The following is a 15100-nucleotide window of genomic DNA, read 5'->3' as shown; positions in this document are numbered from 1 at the left end:
GTCGAAGTTAATTGAAAGTTTAATCAATCTATTTAGCGAAGGCTATTATAAAGTAGGAGAGGAATGAGCTCGAAAGGAAAACGAGTCGCCGTGTTATCAACCAAATATTGCAGCAAACCGTTAAAATCGTTTAATTATTTATAATTTTCCAGTAATTTCGGAAGCCCTGTGATAGATGGAAAACGAGTTTTTGAGACAGGCTTCATAAAATCATTTTGTTTATGTATTTGTAAAGAGTTCTATTCAAATGTTTGTATGTATATCTGTATGAATACATCAATTCAAAACGCTTGAATAAGAGTCAGTCCGAGTGTGCGGCCATGTATTGAGTGATTATTGAAAAATAATGTCTCATCATGATGAGATACACTATACACTGAATTAGGGGGCCTAAATTGTAACTGCTCGCAGATTAAGTAAATGAAAGAGAATTGAGTAAGGGATTATCACAAAAATGACGAAATCATGATCAATTTGAAACACTTAATTATTATTTACAAAATTTAAAAATGTACGTACAAAACATTTTCTTATATTGAGTAGTGTATTTATTTAATTGCAGAAAGACGCTCACGTCCTAGAGTTAATTAATATTATGTGCGATCCAATTGTACTTTTTACAGAAGCATCCAAATGATTAGTTACAACTATAACTATGGATTTACTGTGATTATATAGCTTCATTTTGTGCCTTTTGAGTTTATTTTGGTATTTAAATTATTTGTGACAAATCTCACATGCGAAGGATTTACTATGATCATGAACTGCATTTATGTGACGCTAAATATGAAGTTTTTGTTCAAATTATTTATAAAAAATTTTAGATTCGAAAAGTTGACTGCAATCATGTGCGGTACTTATGTGAGCTGTTAGATTATCTTTGCGACCATATGTCTTTTGACAAATTTCACGTTCGAAGGGTTAGCTCCAATCATACTGTATTTATGTATTTATAGAGTTTATCCTTGGATACAAATGATTCGAGACAAATCTTAGATTCAAAAGGTTTACTATGTTCATGTACTGATATTTATGGAGGTTACTCATGTCTCACAATATATTAGGCAAAATTATTGAGCCAAATTGTAACTGATTCAGGAGCTCTTTTTATCGACCACCGATGATGTTTAATCATCTATGTACACGAAAATTAGTCATTGCGAAAGTAAAGTTAAGGGATAATTTTGTATCTCGGTCTTAATTAAAAGGATAATCTATGTCCATAATGACCAGAGGAAATTAGTGAAATGTAAGCAGATAAATAGAATATTGGAAAATCAGTTTCATATCGATAATAAAAAAAATATATTGAAAGCCAAGACGTGTTTTTTAATGTAAATTTATTATTTTTTATATAAATTCATTTAGGAAAAATGGGGAGCAGCTTTTCGCAGTTATGACAGAATCAATAACAGCTTAAGAACTCTAAAATTTTTAACAATATTGAAGAAAATTAGTGTCAAAACTTTTCAAACATTAAAATACTCATGTAAATCCGAATTGAATGCATTCAAACATTTTTTAAACAATCGAATTCTTTAAAGGTTCGCTGTGATCTTACTGCATTCACTAGATTTACTGCATTTTTGTGAGTTTAAAATATACTCTGATATTCAAATGTTTTATGAAAGATCTCAAGTTCGAAAGGTTTGTTTTGACCATGAACTGCATTCATGTGAAATTTTAAGTGATATTTCAGTCCTAATTTTTTGTGATAAACTTCACATGAAAAAGTTTACTGACATCATGTGCCCAATTACGTTACACTTAAAAATTTGCTCCAATCGTGTACTATCAGGATGTCTTTTAAGTATATTCTTGTCACCAAATGATTTGTGACAAATGCCACATTCAAAGAGTTTTCTATGGTTATGTACTGTATTAATGTGCTTTTTCAGGTAACTCTTGCATCCAAATAATTTGTGACAAATGTCACGTTCAAAGGGTTTGTTATGAGCATGTACTGCACTTACATGCATTTTGAGATCACTTGTTCAAATGTTATGTGACAAATCACACATTCGAAAGGTTTGATACAATCATGTACTGCATTGATGTGACGTTTGAGGTCCTTTTTTCGTCCAAATGATTTCTGACAAATCTCACATTCAAATGCTCTTTATGTTCTTGTGCACCGAATTAGTATATTTTTTTAGACTTGCTTTAAATTTATAAATTTTTTGATACAATTTATGCTGACCACATAATTCGATTTTGGTTATTTTTGCAAACATTTCCACCTCCTTAAATTCATCAATCTTTAATCGTGACCTTTCTTGAAATTGACTGTTGTCATTATTTTCATTCACAGAAACAGTTTTAATTTCGTTATCTACTTTCATAATAGGTAGATAACTCAGATACTCAGTTTTGCAGATGGTGGTCGATAAAAACTCCATCTCTGGTTTAACATCTTTGCACTCAAAACCAATAAGTATATCTCCATTCATGCTATTGATCTGACTTTCGTTTTCTATTTTCACGATAGTTTGCAAATTTTGATATTTAAATTTTGTAGATTGTTGTTGAAAAAGTCTTCAGTTCAAGTTTAACATCTTTGCATTCAAGTTCTGTGGATAGATTTTCATGTAACTGTTCAGGTAACGCCATAAGCTCATACATGTGATTTGCCTAAAATTGAAATTGTGTAATACTTTTTCATAGTTTGACAGAATATAACTCAAGTTATTGTACTCACTGAATCATAAAACGTGAATGTTTCAAAGTTTTTGTCTTTACAAGAATCCACCGAATCGAAAATATAATCATAACCTGCATCTGGCCAAGTATGATTTGTCTCTTTCTTCACCCTGAAGAATAATAAAGTTTGATGATTGATCAAGTTTCAAAAAATATATTGACATCAACAAAAAAAAGTAATATCTAACCGTGTTCTCTTTGCTTTCCATTACTGGATTGATTATAATACGCTTTTTCTGAATTACCGCGATTTACAATTAGAGAATATTGGAGGTTAAACGCTTTGCATATCCAACATTATACCTCGAATTCACGAATTTGTAAATACTTGCTTAATGTCGACATTTAGCTTCTGAAGCGACTGTGCGTTTTATTAGTATATTAGGGAGATGATCCCAAGATTGTGCTAGCTCTACAGCGATTCTTTCCCCTTCTACCGTCAATTGGCCAAACGCAAAATTTTTTTCATAGAATTTGTGTACAACATAAACTTGATTAAATTAAACTCTTCGCTACCTATAATGTTAGTGATTATCAAATAATTAAAAAACGATAATCTAAGGTCATTCACTCTCTTCTTACTAAAATAAATTCATTCGTTTATTTAAGTATTTATTAAAATATTTTTTAAAATGTACACTGGCAAGGTTTCTTCGATTCGTTCGGTAAGAAACAAAATTTTATTTATGCGACAAGCAGTTAACACATACCGGACTTGATTTTTGAAAATGTTGCGAAGCTTTACTAACTAAGTCCATGTGCGAAATTGATTTTTTAAACGTTTTGTAATGTCGCCTCTAGATAGGCCACAAAAACTTCAAACTTCTAAAACCTTCAAAACCGCCTGCCTATAGGCAGCCCGCTAGACATGCAACAAGCCGCGAGCTATTCGGGACTTTCCGGTCAGCTCAGAGTGTCGCGAGAAAAACCTCACACTTTTACGACCGCCATAAATCCTTCAACGGTTATAACGAAAAAAGCCACATCGAACGATCGAAAGAACGAATGTTCGAGAATCTAAAACACATGGCAATTATTTTTATTTTACATAGCCAAGGAATGAAGCATTCTAAACAAATTAATAAACAATGTTTTACCCCGAACCGGTCTCAGCCAAGACCGCCGTAACTCTTCGGTAACATATTTCTTTTCCACATATGCATTCCCACGTCTCCCCCAATAAACAATAAACTAGTAAATAACCAAAGCAACAACAAACGGCCAATGTTAGTGAGACGCGCAGCGGGACACCCGAACTAACAACGAAAGCTAAGTATACATTTACTATAATAATAATAAAACCATGAACAGCTCAAATTAATAACTATCATTTGCAACAATATTAATGTAAGTACACTGTTCGAGAACCTTCGATCGCCGGTTGGTGAATTGGAAGAGGACAGAGAGACAAAAATCTCGGCATACGCCGTCGTACGACAAATTAGACCTATCTCAGCTCTCAAAGGGCAATAAAATCACAGCCGCCGAAAGGCAGCGTAGACCGAGTCACCAAAAAACTTAGACAACTCGGCCGATGTGTGCTCCAGCAGTCTACCGAGACAGACGTTCTCTAAAACCGCGCTCCGCGACTTCAAGTATAAATGCTCTTAGTGAGTGATAAGTGTAGCTCTCTCTGTCCAGTCCCAATTTACTAACGGTGGTCCGGTTCGCAGTTGCATTACAACGAATACAACAATGTAAGTCAATTAATATGTTTTATCAATAAATTCTCTCTTCTACTATACATTCCACTCTACTCACTGCTATCTACCTACAATATGCTACGCTATACTTGATAATATTATCCTAATGTAATCGCTGCCGCTCCGGCGATGAACGAGCAATCGTTTCGCTGGGTCGAACGTGACCCTCTCTCCCACGTATACACGTCGAACGCAAGCCGCCGATCCTCAGCCGACCTCTCGCGCTACGTCTCCTCGTGGACGCGGTGCGAGAAAAGGCTAGAATCGCAATCCAAGGCCACGCGAACCTTCTGTTCGCAACACATAGTCCCTTCCGGACGTTACAGTTTTTATAGAATCCACTAGAATCCTGTGTTATCAAATACTTATGTAAATATTTATATATTTTTTTAATGTATCCCGAAGTTTTAACTGAATTTTGATAACATATACTGAAACTGCGAATATAAATTTCGACGTTGTGATCTTTTTATGTATTAAATTAAATCATGTATTTATAAATATGTATAAATGTATAAATATCATATGACTATATTATAATATCAGTTCTTTTTTGAATAATTTTATACCAATAAGAATCATAAATTTTGAAAGTTTAAACATTTTAATATGTGTTCAGTGTATGCAAATCTATATAATCATAGAACGAATCATTGTTCAATTTCTAACATCAACACAACAATCTACTGAATCATGAAGACATCACACTTGTAGTACAATGCTAAACACAACAAAATAGACTGTCATAACTGTAGCATATACTAATAATCGTTGTTCCGATGACTACTGAAATTTTCTAGTGCTTTTCTCAAGAAAAAATGTCCGTGCGACCTTGTACAACTTCTTCGTAGCTATAAGATTAAACGAAAGATACTACTCTAGATTTTAAAAATTTATTTATAATTAATATATTTAAAGTAATTCAATACTAACAAGCGTTTGTCTGAGATTTGAATTATCGATCACTTTATAAGATTCTTAGACTTAGCTTTTCATTTAGTGCTGAATAGGATTAAAAGTTTAAAATGACATTGCAATTGATCTATAAAATTTTCTTTTAGGAATTTTTTAAAGGTATACAAATGAAAATTTAATCAAAAGTCAACCTTTTCTTTTCAGAACTATTTTTTATTAACAAAAATTATTAGTAACACATTGCCACATCGAATCATATTAATAATATCAATTGTTTCAATGTTTATTGTGATTTTAATTTATAAATTAATAACATCATCGGTACTGCTTTACAGTTTACATCATGAATAAGTTTGGAATAAGGTAAGTACAAACTTTTTCAAATAACTCGATGATTTCAAATAATTTCCGAACATTGACTCATTGTAAATAGCGCACGTAAGATGGATCTAACTTATTATTTACATGTGATACATTCGCCGTCCCAGTCAAGATCGGTGAGATCTGCGTTATTTTCTTTGAGTAATTCGAACACTTGCTTACGATATAAGTGATCTTCCGATTCACGATGAGTGTGATCATTTTTATCCCATGGACTCCTACGATAATGTGAGACGTAATATAGGTTTATCGCAGGACTGTAACCATTATCATCTTCAATATTAACATCGGCTTTATACTGTATGAGAAGTTTAATCATATTCAAATCGGCACATGTTAAATCACTTGCCACACAGATAAAATTCAAAGGTGACAAAGAATTGAAACAACAAACATTTGGATCCGCCCCTTTTTTCAATAGAACTTCAACTTTTTCCGTTTCTCGTTCAAAAAGAGGATAGTACAATGGAGTCGTGCCATTTTTATTTACTTTATTCAAATCCATTCCGTATTTTATCAACAATTCAATTACTTCGATAATTTTTGTATTCAGTTCGTTTTGAAGGAGAACGTCCAGTACTGTATCGCCTCCACGACCAGAAAGGGTAAAATCGGCGTTTCCATCCAGCAATAATTTTAAAGCTTCCTTACGCAATTCATAATCTTCTTTATAATGAAATAGGTTTATCATAGGAGTATTTCCAACTGGGCTCTTTATAGAATCTGAATAGTGTATGAAATGTTCATCATCTTCTTTTTTATTAACATCGGCTTTGAACTTAATAAGAAGTCGAATCATTTTCAAATCGACGTCTGTTAATTTTGGCAAGTTACATATTCTATTCAAAGGTGTCGTGCGTTCATCGTCGAACTGATCCGAATCTATACCAGTTTTCAGAAGAAGTTCAACAATTTCTAAAGCTCTGAAATGAACAGCTAAATGTAGAGGAGACTCATTTGGAAAACTGTAAAAACTTAAACCATTCGAATTTTTAATTAACATATCAATCTGTTCAATCAATTTGGAATTTTCTTGGTTGTCTAAGTCTTTTTTTGTCTTGTAATTATTTGGAACTTCTGCGTTATTTTCTAGCAGTAATTTCAACATGTCCAAGCGATATGTATTATAGTCATGATCATGCTGAAATAAATTCATCATTGGACTATTACCGTATTTATCTTTTAAGTTGAGATCAGCTTTGTACCGGATGAGAAGTCGAGCGATATCAAATTGTTTATGCCATAAACTTGGACGATAACAAACTAGATGTATGGGTGACATGCCTTCTTCATTGACAATATTCGGATCAGTTCCATTTTTTAACAATGATTCTACGATTTCCAACTTCTCACACTCCACGGCATCATGCAGTGATTCTGGATTGAACATCTCGATACTTTGTTCCACTTAGCACAAACACTGAAATGATACTGATCTCCGAAATATTCCAAGCAGTAGATGAGAGGCTCACTATTTATTTACTTTATCAGCGCGCAAAATTTAGTGCAAATCCGAGAATTCTGCCTCGTTGACGCTCTTGTTCAAAAGTCGTGTTTCATCGGCTGCCACGTTATCTCACTTCGTTTAATTTAATAACTGTTTAGAGTTGAAAAAATTATAATTCGATGAAACTACTCAAAAATAATAGTATATTAGTGCTTTATAGGGCAGATAAATCCGAAAAATCTCAGGATATAACTAGCTCCAAGAGTTTTTTTTTCGCGACTCGCATACACAGCGACAGCGGTGGTTGTTTATGTTGCACGAATGTCAACCACTCCAGTTGTCTATATTTATGACGACGTGCGGGAAATGAAACTTAAGGCTTTTTTCTAATTCATTTTTTTAATCTTGAACTTAAGCTTGAAATATAAAATAGAAAGAAACCATCAAGATTGGGGCAGCCACGAACTAAGAAATTTTCACAATTACTGATTGATATCGTAACTAGAGCTCGATCATTTCTTGCAATTATTAAAAAATAACTTGGTTTCTGTATATATCGGAATGGATTATTTCTGTCACTTAGTATCGACTGTTCCATCCGACGTTCAGTTCAATAATTAATTAAAAGTGGCATTCAGACAACAATCTTAGACCTGAATATTGGAGCATGTTTTCTTCTAACTCAAGATCTACAAAAGATTGAATTTTTAAATTGGTACTAATGAATTTTTCGATTGAAATAACAGTAAATTAATGTTTTGAGGCGACGTTTTCATTTAGCATAAAGATCGCACTTTTATATTACAATTTTTTTCACTAAAAGAAGTAAATAAAACATTTAAGTTTTTTTTGCTTACATTATAAGTATGTGTTTGATTATATTTAAACAGTTTTGTCGGGTACAATACCGAATAATTTAGTGTTTATTAAAATTTGAAAGCGATCAACTAAATGAAGTCTAATATCGTCTACAAATAGACTACAAAATTCAAAATTTTAAAAAACCAACGAAGCGCCTTAGCCTACGCAAACCAGCAACACACGCAGCCAGTCGCTCAATTTTGAGCGGGCTTGTTGAACTGTTCGGATCATCGGCCAGAATTTCACACCTTTTTTTACGATCGCTATAAAAAGTAGACAGTCCTGTAATTCCAAGAATTTTCATTAGTCCATCTTGCTACTTTTCGAATGTTCGATAATTTAGCAGAACTTGTGTAGAAATATTTATTATTAAACAAAAACAAAATATAACCTAGTATAAAACGAGAATTATGTCTGACGCCTGACTCAATAAATAAGAATCAATATGGAACAATCTCCTACTACTCACTCCCTTTTCAAATCACCTTTTCTTTCTAAAAAGAATTCGAATATTTGAACGTCCGTTGAAGAAACAGAGAAAAACTATCATTTCGCCGCTGACAAAAAATCGATTTAATCTAAGCTCTCAGAAATCAATAAAAATTTTAGCACCAAAACTCAAGCAAGGGTTGTCTCCTCGAGACAGGGATTTCTCAGCTTATTCGTGCTTCAGCAGCCTAACAGTGAAATTCCCTTTTAATAAAGTGCCTAGTATTCTCTGTCTTTTCCCTGGCCATCCAGCCGAGATTCCACTGTGCAATTGAAACCACTCAAGATATAATTAATGCTGTTAGTATAAATACTTGTCTATTCTAATAAATAACTTGTCTCTTCTTTTTCTTTCTACCTTGAATACATTTGTACACATTTTCCTAATTTAATCACTGCCGACCTGGCAATGAACAAGCAACCGTTTTGTCGAGGCGAAAGTGACCCCGCAACACACCCGCCACATCAACGAACGCAAGTCGCCAGTCTCAGCTGACTTCTCGTGTCTCGTCCCCTCAATGGACGAAGCACAAGAAAGAGCTAAAATTATCCAAAGCTATGTGGACATTTAGTCCACAAAAATTAAGTCCCTTCCGGATATTACAAAAGCGGGTGTCATGATACCTTGAAAAGTACTGCTGATGAATCGGTTCTTTTTTGGGAATCCCAAAGCATTTCACAAACTTTTAATGCTAGCTTAGAATTTCATGGAAAAAATTTATTTGTTAATTTCAGAAGAGTTTTGATGTGCTTACAAGTGCTGCCCGATTAAGTCTCTTTTTAGACATCTGCCTTCAAATATTATTAAATAATTGACTATTCAGTATTTTGGTGTTTTGCGATAAAAATTCACAATTATAATTACATAATTTATAACTAGTAAGTAATTTAAGTTGATAAAAAAATATGGAAAATTATTAATTTTTAAATCAGTTTGAGAGAATTTTTCCTTCAAACAATAAATTTTGCAATGAATTGGTATTTCCATAAATAAATTATTATTGATTACATATAGTAAAAAAAGATACTCTCGCCGAGATGAAATATGACAATTTTTGGAGGAGTTCGACATCTTCAAGAAATTTCACGTTTACCGCTATATACATAGGATAATAATGAGATTGGCCAGAATTTGAAAGCAATAAAAATTTCTCGCGAAAAATTTCACATTTACAACTGGATATGGATTTTGTTGTTGAATATAGAAAGACGATTATACTAGAATGATAATTATACTTGGCTTATCTGCAGTTATTTCCAAAAAGAATTTATAAATTACAAGTTCAAAATTACTAATACGAATTTTGTTGTCTTCATAAGGTATACAAATAAAAATTTAATCCATATTCACGGCTACTTTTCAGTTAATTTTTATTAACAAAAGTTATTTTAGTAACAGATTGCCGCTGTCAGAGCATCGGTCGATTCGAAACATATTAATATCGATAAATAAACTTGTGTGATAACAAAAATATGTAATTTATAAACTCATTTCCAATGATTTGCCACTGAAAATTTGTTTTACACTCATAATACACGATTACAGACTATTGTTTCAATTTTTATTTCACTTTGAACTTTTGGTACTAAGGTAAAACAAAATAACTTAGTGAAAATCGACTTATAAGTAAGATCGATTTGATTCATGTTCAAGTGAATCATTCACCGTACCAGTCAAGACCGGTTAGATCGGCGTTATTTTCTTTGAGTAATTCAAACACTTGCATACGATATACTTGATCATTCGTATTAAAATCATTAGTATTCGGCCTTGCATTCCTGCGATTCCGTGGGACGGAAAATAAGTTTATCACAGCACTATTATCATTTTCATCTTTGATGTTAACGTCGGCTTTGTACTGTATGAGAAGTTTTATCATGTCCACATCGGAATGCGTTAATTCATTTTCAACGCAGATGAAGTTCAGAGGTGTCCAAGAAAGGAAACAACGAACATTTGGGTCTGCCCCTTTTTTCAATAGGAATTCTACTTTTTCTGGCTCTCTTTCAATAAGAGGATAGTATATTGGAGTCATACCATTTATTTTGTTTACCTTATTCAAATCCATTCCGTATTTTATCAACAATTCAATTATTTCGATTATATTTGTATTCAATTCTTTTTGAAGAAGAACGTCCAGTATTGTACGGCCTCCGCGACCAGAAAGAGTAAAATCGGCGTTTCCATCCAGCAATAATTTTAAAGCTTCCTTACGTAGTTCATAGTCTTGCTTACGATAAAATAGGTTTATCATAGGAGTGTTTCCGACTGGAAACTCTGTTTCTGAATCTGATTCAAAATCTGAATAGTACTCCATTTCTTCGCCGTCATCGTCGTCTTCTTCTACATCGTAACCTTTTGCATTGACATCGGCTCTATACTGAATAAGAAGTCGAATCATTTTTATATCGACGTCTGTTAATTTTGGCAAGTTACATATTCTATTCAAAGGTGTCGTGCTTTCATCGTCGAACTGATCCGAATCTATGCCAGTTTTCAGAAGAAGTTCAACAGTTTCTAAAGCTCTGAAATGAACAGCTAAATGTAGAGGAGACTCATTTGGAAAACTGTAAAAACTTAAACCATTCGAATTTTTAATTAACATATCAATCTGTTCGATCAATTTGGAATTTTTTTGGTTGTCTAAGTCTTTTTTTGTCTTGTAATTATTTGGAACTTCTGCGTTATTTTCTAGCAGTAATTTCAACATGTCTAAGCGATATGTATTATAGTCATGATCATGCTGAAATAAATTCATCATTGGACTATTACCATATTTATCTTTTAAGTTGAGATCAGCTTTGTACCGGATGAGAATTTGAGCAATATCCAACTGCTTATTCGACAAACTTGGACGGTAACAAACTAGATGTATAGGTGACATGCCTTCTTCATTGACAATATTCGGATTAGTTCCATTTTTTAACAATGATTCTACGACTTCCAACTTCTCACACTCCACGGCATCATGCAGTGATTCTGGATTGAACATCTCGAAACTTTGTTCCACTCAGCACAAACACTGAAATGATACTGATCTCCGAAATATTCCAAGCAGTAGATGAGAGGCTCACTATTTATTTACTTTATCAGCGCGCAAAATTTAGTGCAAATCCGAGAAGTCTACCTCGTTGACGCTCTTGTTCAAAAGTCGTGTTTCATCGGCTGCTATGTTATCTCACTTCGCTTGTTTAAAAACTATCGAGAATTGGAACACATGAATCGTACAATGCAACTTACAAGTTAAGTGTGTTTTTCTTATATTTCATACATAAAATTCTTTATATCTTTAACGATTTCGCCATTAGGTTAATCATTAAATAAAAAAAATTCATATTTCTAAACAATAAATTTTGCAGTCAAGTACTTTTTTGGATGAAGTTAATTAGCAAAAAGTTGTATGAATCAAGTCAAACGTGGTCTAAACGATACTGAATAATTTTTTTTTTTTAAATTTGTCCAAAATTTTTCGTAATTTATTTAAAACAATATTTTTAATGAAAATCTTTTAGTGACGATTACTAAGAATGTATGAAACTATTTTCAGTAAGAAATGATCATTGACCATTAGGATCAGGGAACTTTCGATGTGCCGATGGTACGTACGTAAAGGAGAAAAAAACGTGAGAAAAGTGAAACTGTTCTATATATGAGCTATAGCGTTTGCGCAGAGCATCATTTTTGAGATTTTATGCGGTAATGAAAGACACACGTTGTACTTTCGAATCGTTGAGCTGATGAGTTTTCATTTGGTGTGAACACATGTAGTATCTTCTATACTCTAACCTGCGGCTCTTTACTTCCATAAACGAGTGAGTACCTTCCTTTTTTTTAAGATCGCATTTTTCATAAAACAATGCACTCACGTTTGAGGCAATCGTCGAATAAAAAAACATCCGAAATAGAAAAATTACTAATCGATAACGAATTCTGCATTTATCGACAGAATTGGTTTGAGTGTATTCGAGTGATCGTTGCGGAGCATGTCTGTGTAAATGCGCAGGAACAGTGCGCGCGAACTATTTGAAAACTGGCTTAAATACTCGAAGCGACATTAACGCTAAAACGAAACTAATTCGAAACGAACGACGCTAAAGCGAAATTAATTTTTTTATTATTTCTTCGGATTTAGACACGGAGGACTTTAGAGAATGAGGAATTGATGCTTAAATTTTGTTAAAAACAAACATTTTATAAGAGCTTCAATTTCAGTCTAAAGTAAATAGCTACATTTTTTGATAATCAAAATACATACTAGTACTATTATGAGATTTACTATTTGATAAATTTAAGATTTTAAAAATATTAGAAAAAATGTATAATGTGTGATGAGTATTTTTTTGTAACAATAAATTTGAAGTATCCAAATTGTTGAATACTTTCTTTTCGTCTCTGAAAAATGAAGAAGTTTTTTATAAAATATTTGTATCAGTTCACAAGTATATTATTTTATTCGTCATCATTTACATTTGCATTTCACATCATCATTTGCATTTGATTAATAATTAAAATGTTAATTCATAAACATTAAAATTCTCAAGAGATAGATTCATTTGTCCAACTTGACTATTTATGTAATGTCTTACAGTGCCCATGACTGATTTAAACCTGTCGTTAAACATTTGAACAATTGGGCAAGTCTGCCATGTCGGACAAGTCTCGTCGAAGCACAAGAAAGCGAAACATACATAGATCAGCGTATTTAAAAAATTTGAAAAGTATTCACGACCCCGATGAACGCATCGATTGTATTCGACAAATTCTACTAAGCGATGGCGAGCTACCTTCAATCGAAAAAATCCACATCATCAACAGCATAACATTAAACATGGTCAAAGCTATAGAAAAAGTCGAACCGAACGACTCCGAGCGGTTGAGCGAAGGCGAAATCGACAGCGTCGGCGATGACAACTCGAAGCAGAGCTCGCCCGGGCCCGATTCGGACGATGTTTTTCTCTCGCGGCCGTCTTCATCCGCACCCGATTCGGACGGCGAATCTCAAAAGTCCTTCCGACCGAACTCAACCGCGCCCGCCGTGGACGTCGAATTTCAACTGACCAATCACGTATTGATGAAAAATCCAACGTGCACCGTGCGGTACAACGGTTACGGCGCGCACGAGTACGAGCCCCACGTGGCCGAGTTCCCGGTGAACAACGATAATACGCTCGCTATAATGCTGGGCTTCGTCTCTTTCGAGCCTCCGCCGTGCCCACCGAATCAGCTGTGCCGCCTCAAGCAGAAGCAAAGGGTGCGCCAAGGCATCGAGGTCGCGTACTTGGACATGTACAGGGAGACCCTGGACGCTCTGTGCGAGATGCAGCACAAGGTGAGCCAGTACTACTTCAACCAGACGTCGGGGTGTCTGCTGTTTCAGAACCTCGACGTGCAGGCCTGGATCAAGCGGGACGTCCTCGACGGCGAGCCGAGGCTGTTTCTTGAGAACATCGATCCCCAAATCAGGCTACGCAAGAGGATAGCCATGACGCGCAACGACTACGCTCAGCTGTGCCGACTGTATCCGACACTCATTCAGGACTATCAAAAGTTAACTAAGCAGCGACGAGGCCGCGTGAAAAGAGTGAAAAGAGCTTCGTAAAATGTATCATAAAATTATCAGTATTATCGAATCGTTTTGTCTAGAATTTTAAGATCTCGAGATCGCTATAAATAAGTTATTGACCGATTATTTTTCAATAATCGTATTGCAAACTTTTAAACTGTTGCGTACAAAATTTTATTGTAAAATAAGTCAAGCAATAATTTGATGTTATATTTTAAATTGGATTTTCGCTTTCGTTAGACGTTTCGAAGTTTTGTACCGTACAAAAATGTAACATTATCGTAGATTGGGTGTTTATACACATGTGTCGCAGCGAGAGGATGATCTTGAAGAGGTCAAAATGTAAATATTTCTCGTGTATCGATTTTATCTCCGACTCGGCTTGCGATTTCGACTGGATTTTCTATGTCTTACACGTACATATTCTAATAAAGAGAAAATCAAACGTTGCTTTCAACGCGACCGCATTTTTTTATTATGAATTTCTTTGCACTGGACCTCGGCTGTATCATCCACTGTATATTATGTAACGCTTGGGCAGTGCGAAACTATAGGTATGCAGCAGACAACGCTACATATAGGCATAGTCGTGCACACGCAGGGGCTCGTCGCGTAAACAAACACAGAAACGCGTGATCTTGACGCCGAAGTTTGCACGCGAGTCTCGGAGGCTCTTTTATATAACATTGACGACAAAACGTTTGAATTCGATCGCTCGGTCGTGTGTTTATATATCCTTGATCGATCTTCGGTCATACGAGAGCGACAACCCCGCAAAGGACGTGAAATAATTCGCGAAATTTTCATCTATGGCTGTTTTTGATTATTCACTTGGTCGGAGCTGTCTAAAATTTACATTACCTCGCTCGCTCTCGCGCGCGTACATAATAATGACGCAACGTACATGCCATTATTTAATTAGACTAAAGGTAGCGTTCGAACGCATATTGGCGCGAATTGCAACGTTTCGGTGCGATTCGCATCAATATTCATAACTTGGCACAATGCACCAACGCATACACAGGGGCGCTGCTGTTATT

General features: G+C 34.5%; 3 protein-coding genes across 4 annotated transcripts; 1 reads left to right on the top strand and 2 right to left on the bottom strand.

Annotated features, from left to right (window-relative positions):
- Positions 1 to 5775: 5775 nt before the first annotated feature.
- LOC111694677 (ankyrin-1-like) lies at positions 5776 to 7089 on the bottom strand. Its single transcript, XM_023463638.1, has one exon. The coding sequence runs from the start codon at positions 7087 to 7089 to the stop codon at positions 5776 to 5778; it is 1314 nt and encodes a 437-aa protein (XP_023319406.1).
- Positions 7090 to 10154: 3065 nt separating this feature from the next.
- Positions 10155 to 11489, bottom strand: LOC111694676 (ankyrin-1-like). Its single transcript, XM_023463637.1, has one exon. The coding sequence runs from the start codon at positions 11487 to 11489 to the stop codon at positions 10155 to 10157; it is 1335 nt and encodes a 444-aa protein (XP_023319405.1).
- A 142-nt stretch (positions 11490 to 11631) lies between these two features.
- LOC106654418 lies at positions 11632 to 14517 on the top strand. Of its 2 annotated transcripts, none has more exons than XM_014374266.2 (3): positions 11632 to 11739; positions 12045 to 12309; positions 13086 to 14517. In XM_014374266.2, the coding sequence occupies exon 3, from the start codon at positions 13143 to 13145 to the stop codon at positions 14094 to 14096; it is 954 nt and encodes a 317-aa protein (XP_014229752.1). In that variant the 5' UTR covers positions 11632 to 11739; positions 12045 to 12309; positions 13086 to 13142; the 3' UTR covers positions 14097 to 14517. The 2 variants fall into 2 exon arrangements, with proteins under 2 accessions (XP_014229752.1, XP_023319441.1); XM_023463673.1 differs by having other exon boundaries at positions 11632 to 11744.
- Positions 14518 to 15100: the final 583 nt, after the last annotated feature.

The sequence above is a fragment of the Trichogramma pretiosum genome, unplaced genomic scaffold (genome assembly GCF_000599845.2).
Source record: "Trichogramma pretiosum strain Unisexual culture from Peru unplaced genomic scaffold, Tpre_2.0 scaffold47, whole genome shotgun sequence".
NCBI lineage: Eukaryota > Metazoa > Arthropoda > Insecta > Hymenoptera > Trichogrammatidae > Trichogramma > Trichogramma pretiosum.
This window is presented reverse-complemented; position numbering and strand designations above follow the sequence as displayed.

Excerpts from the sequence above, each read along its gene's own strand:
- LOC111694677 (XM_023463638.1), bottom strand. The coding sequence starts at position 7,089 with ATGTTCAATCCAGAATCACTGCATGATGCCGTGGAGTGTGAGAAGTTG.
- LOC111694676 (XM_023463637.1), bottom strand. The coding sequence starts at position 11,489 with ATGTTCAATCCAGAATCACTGCATGATGCCGTGGAGTGTGAGAAGTTG.
- LOC106654418 (XM_014374266.2), top strand. The coding sequence starts at position 13,143 with ATGTCGGACAAGTCTCGTCGAAGCACAAGAAAGCGAAACATACATAGA.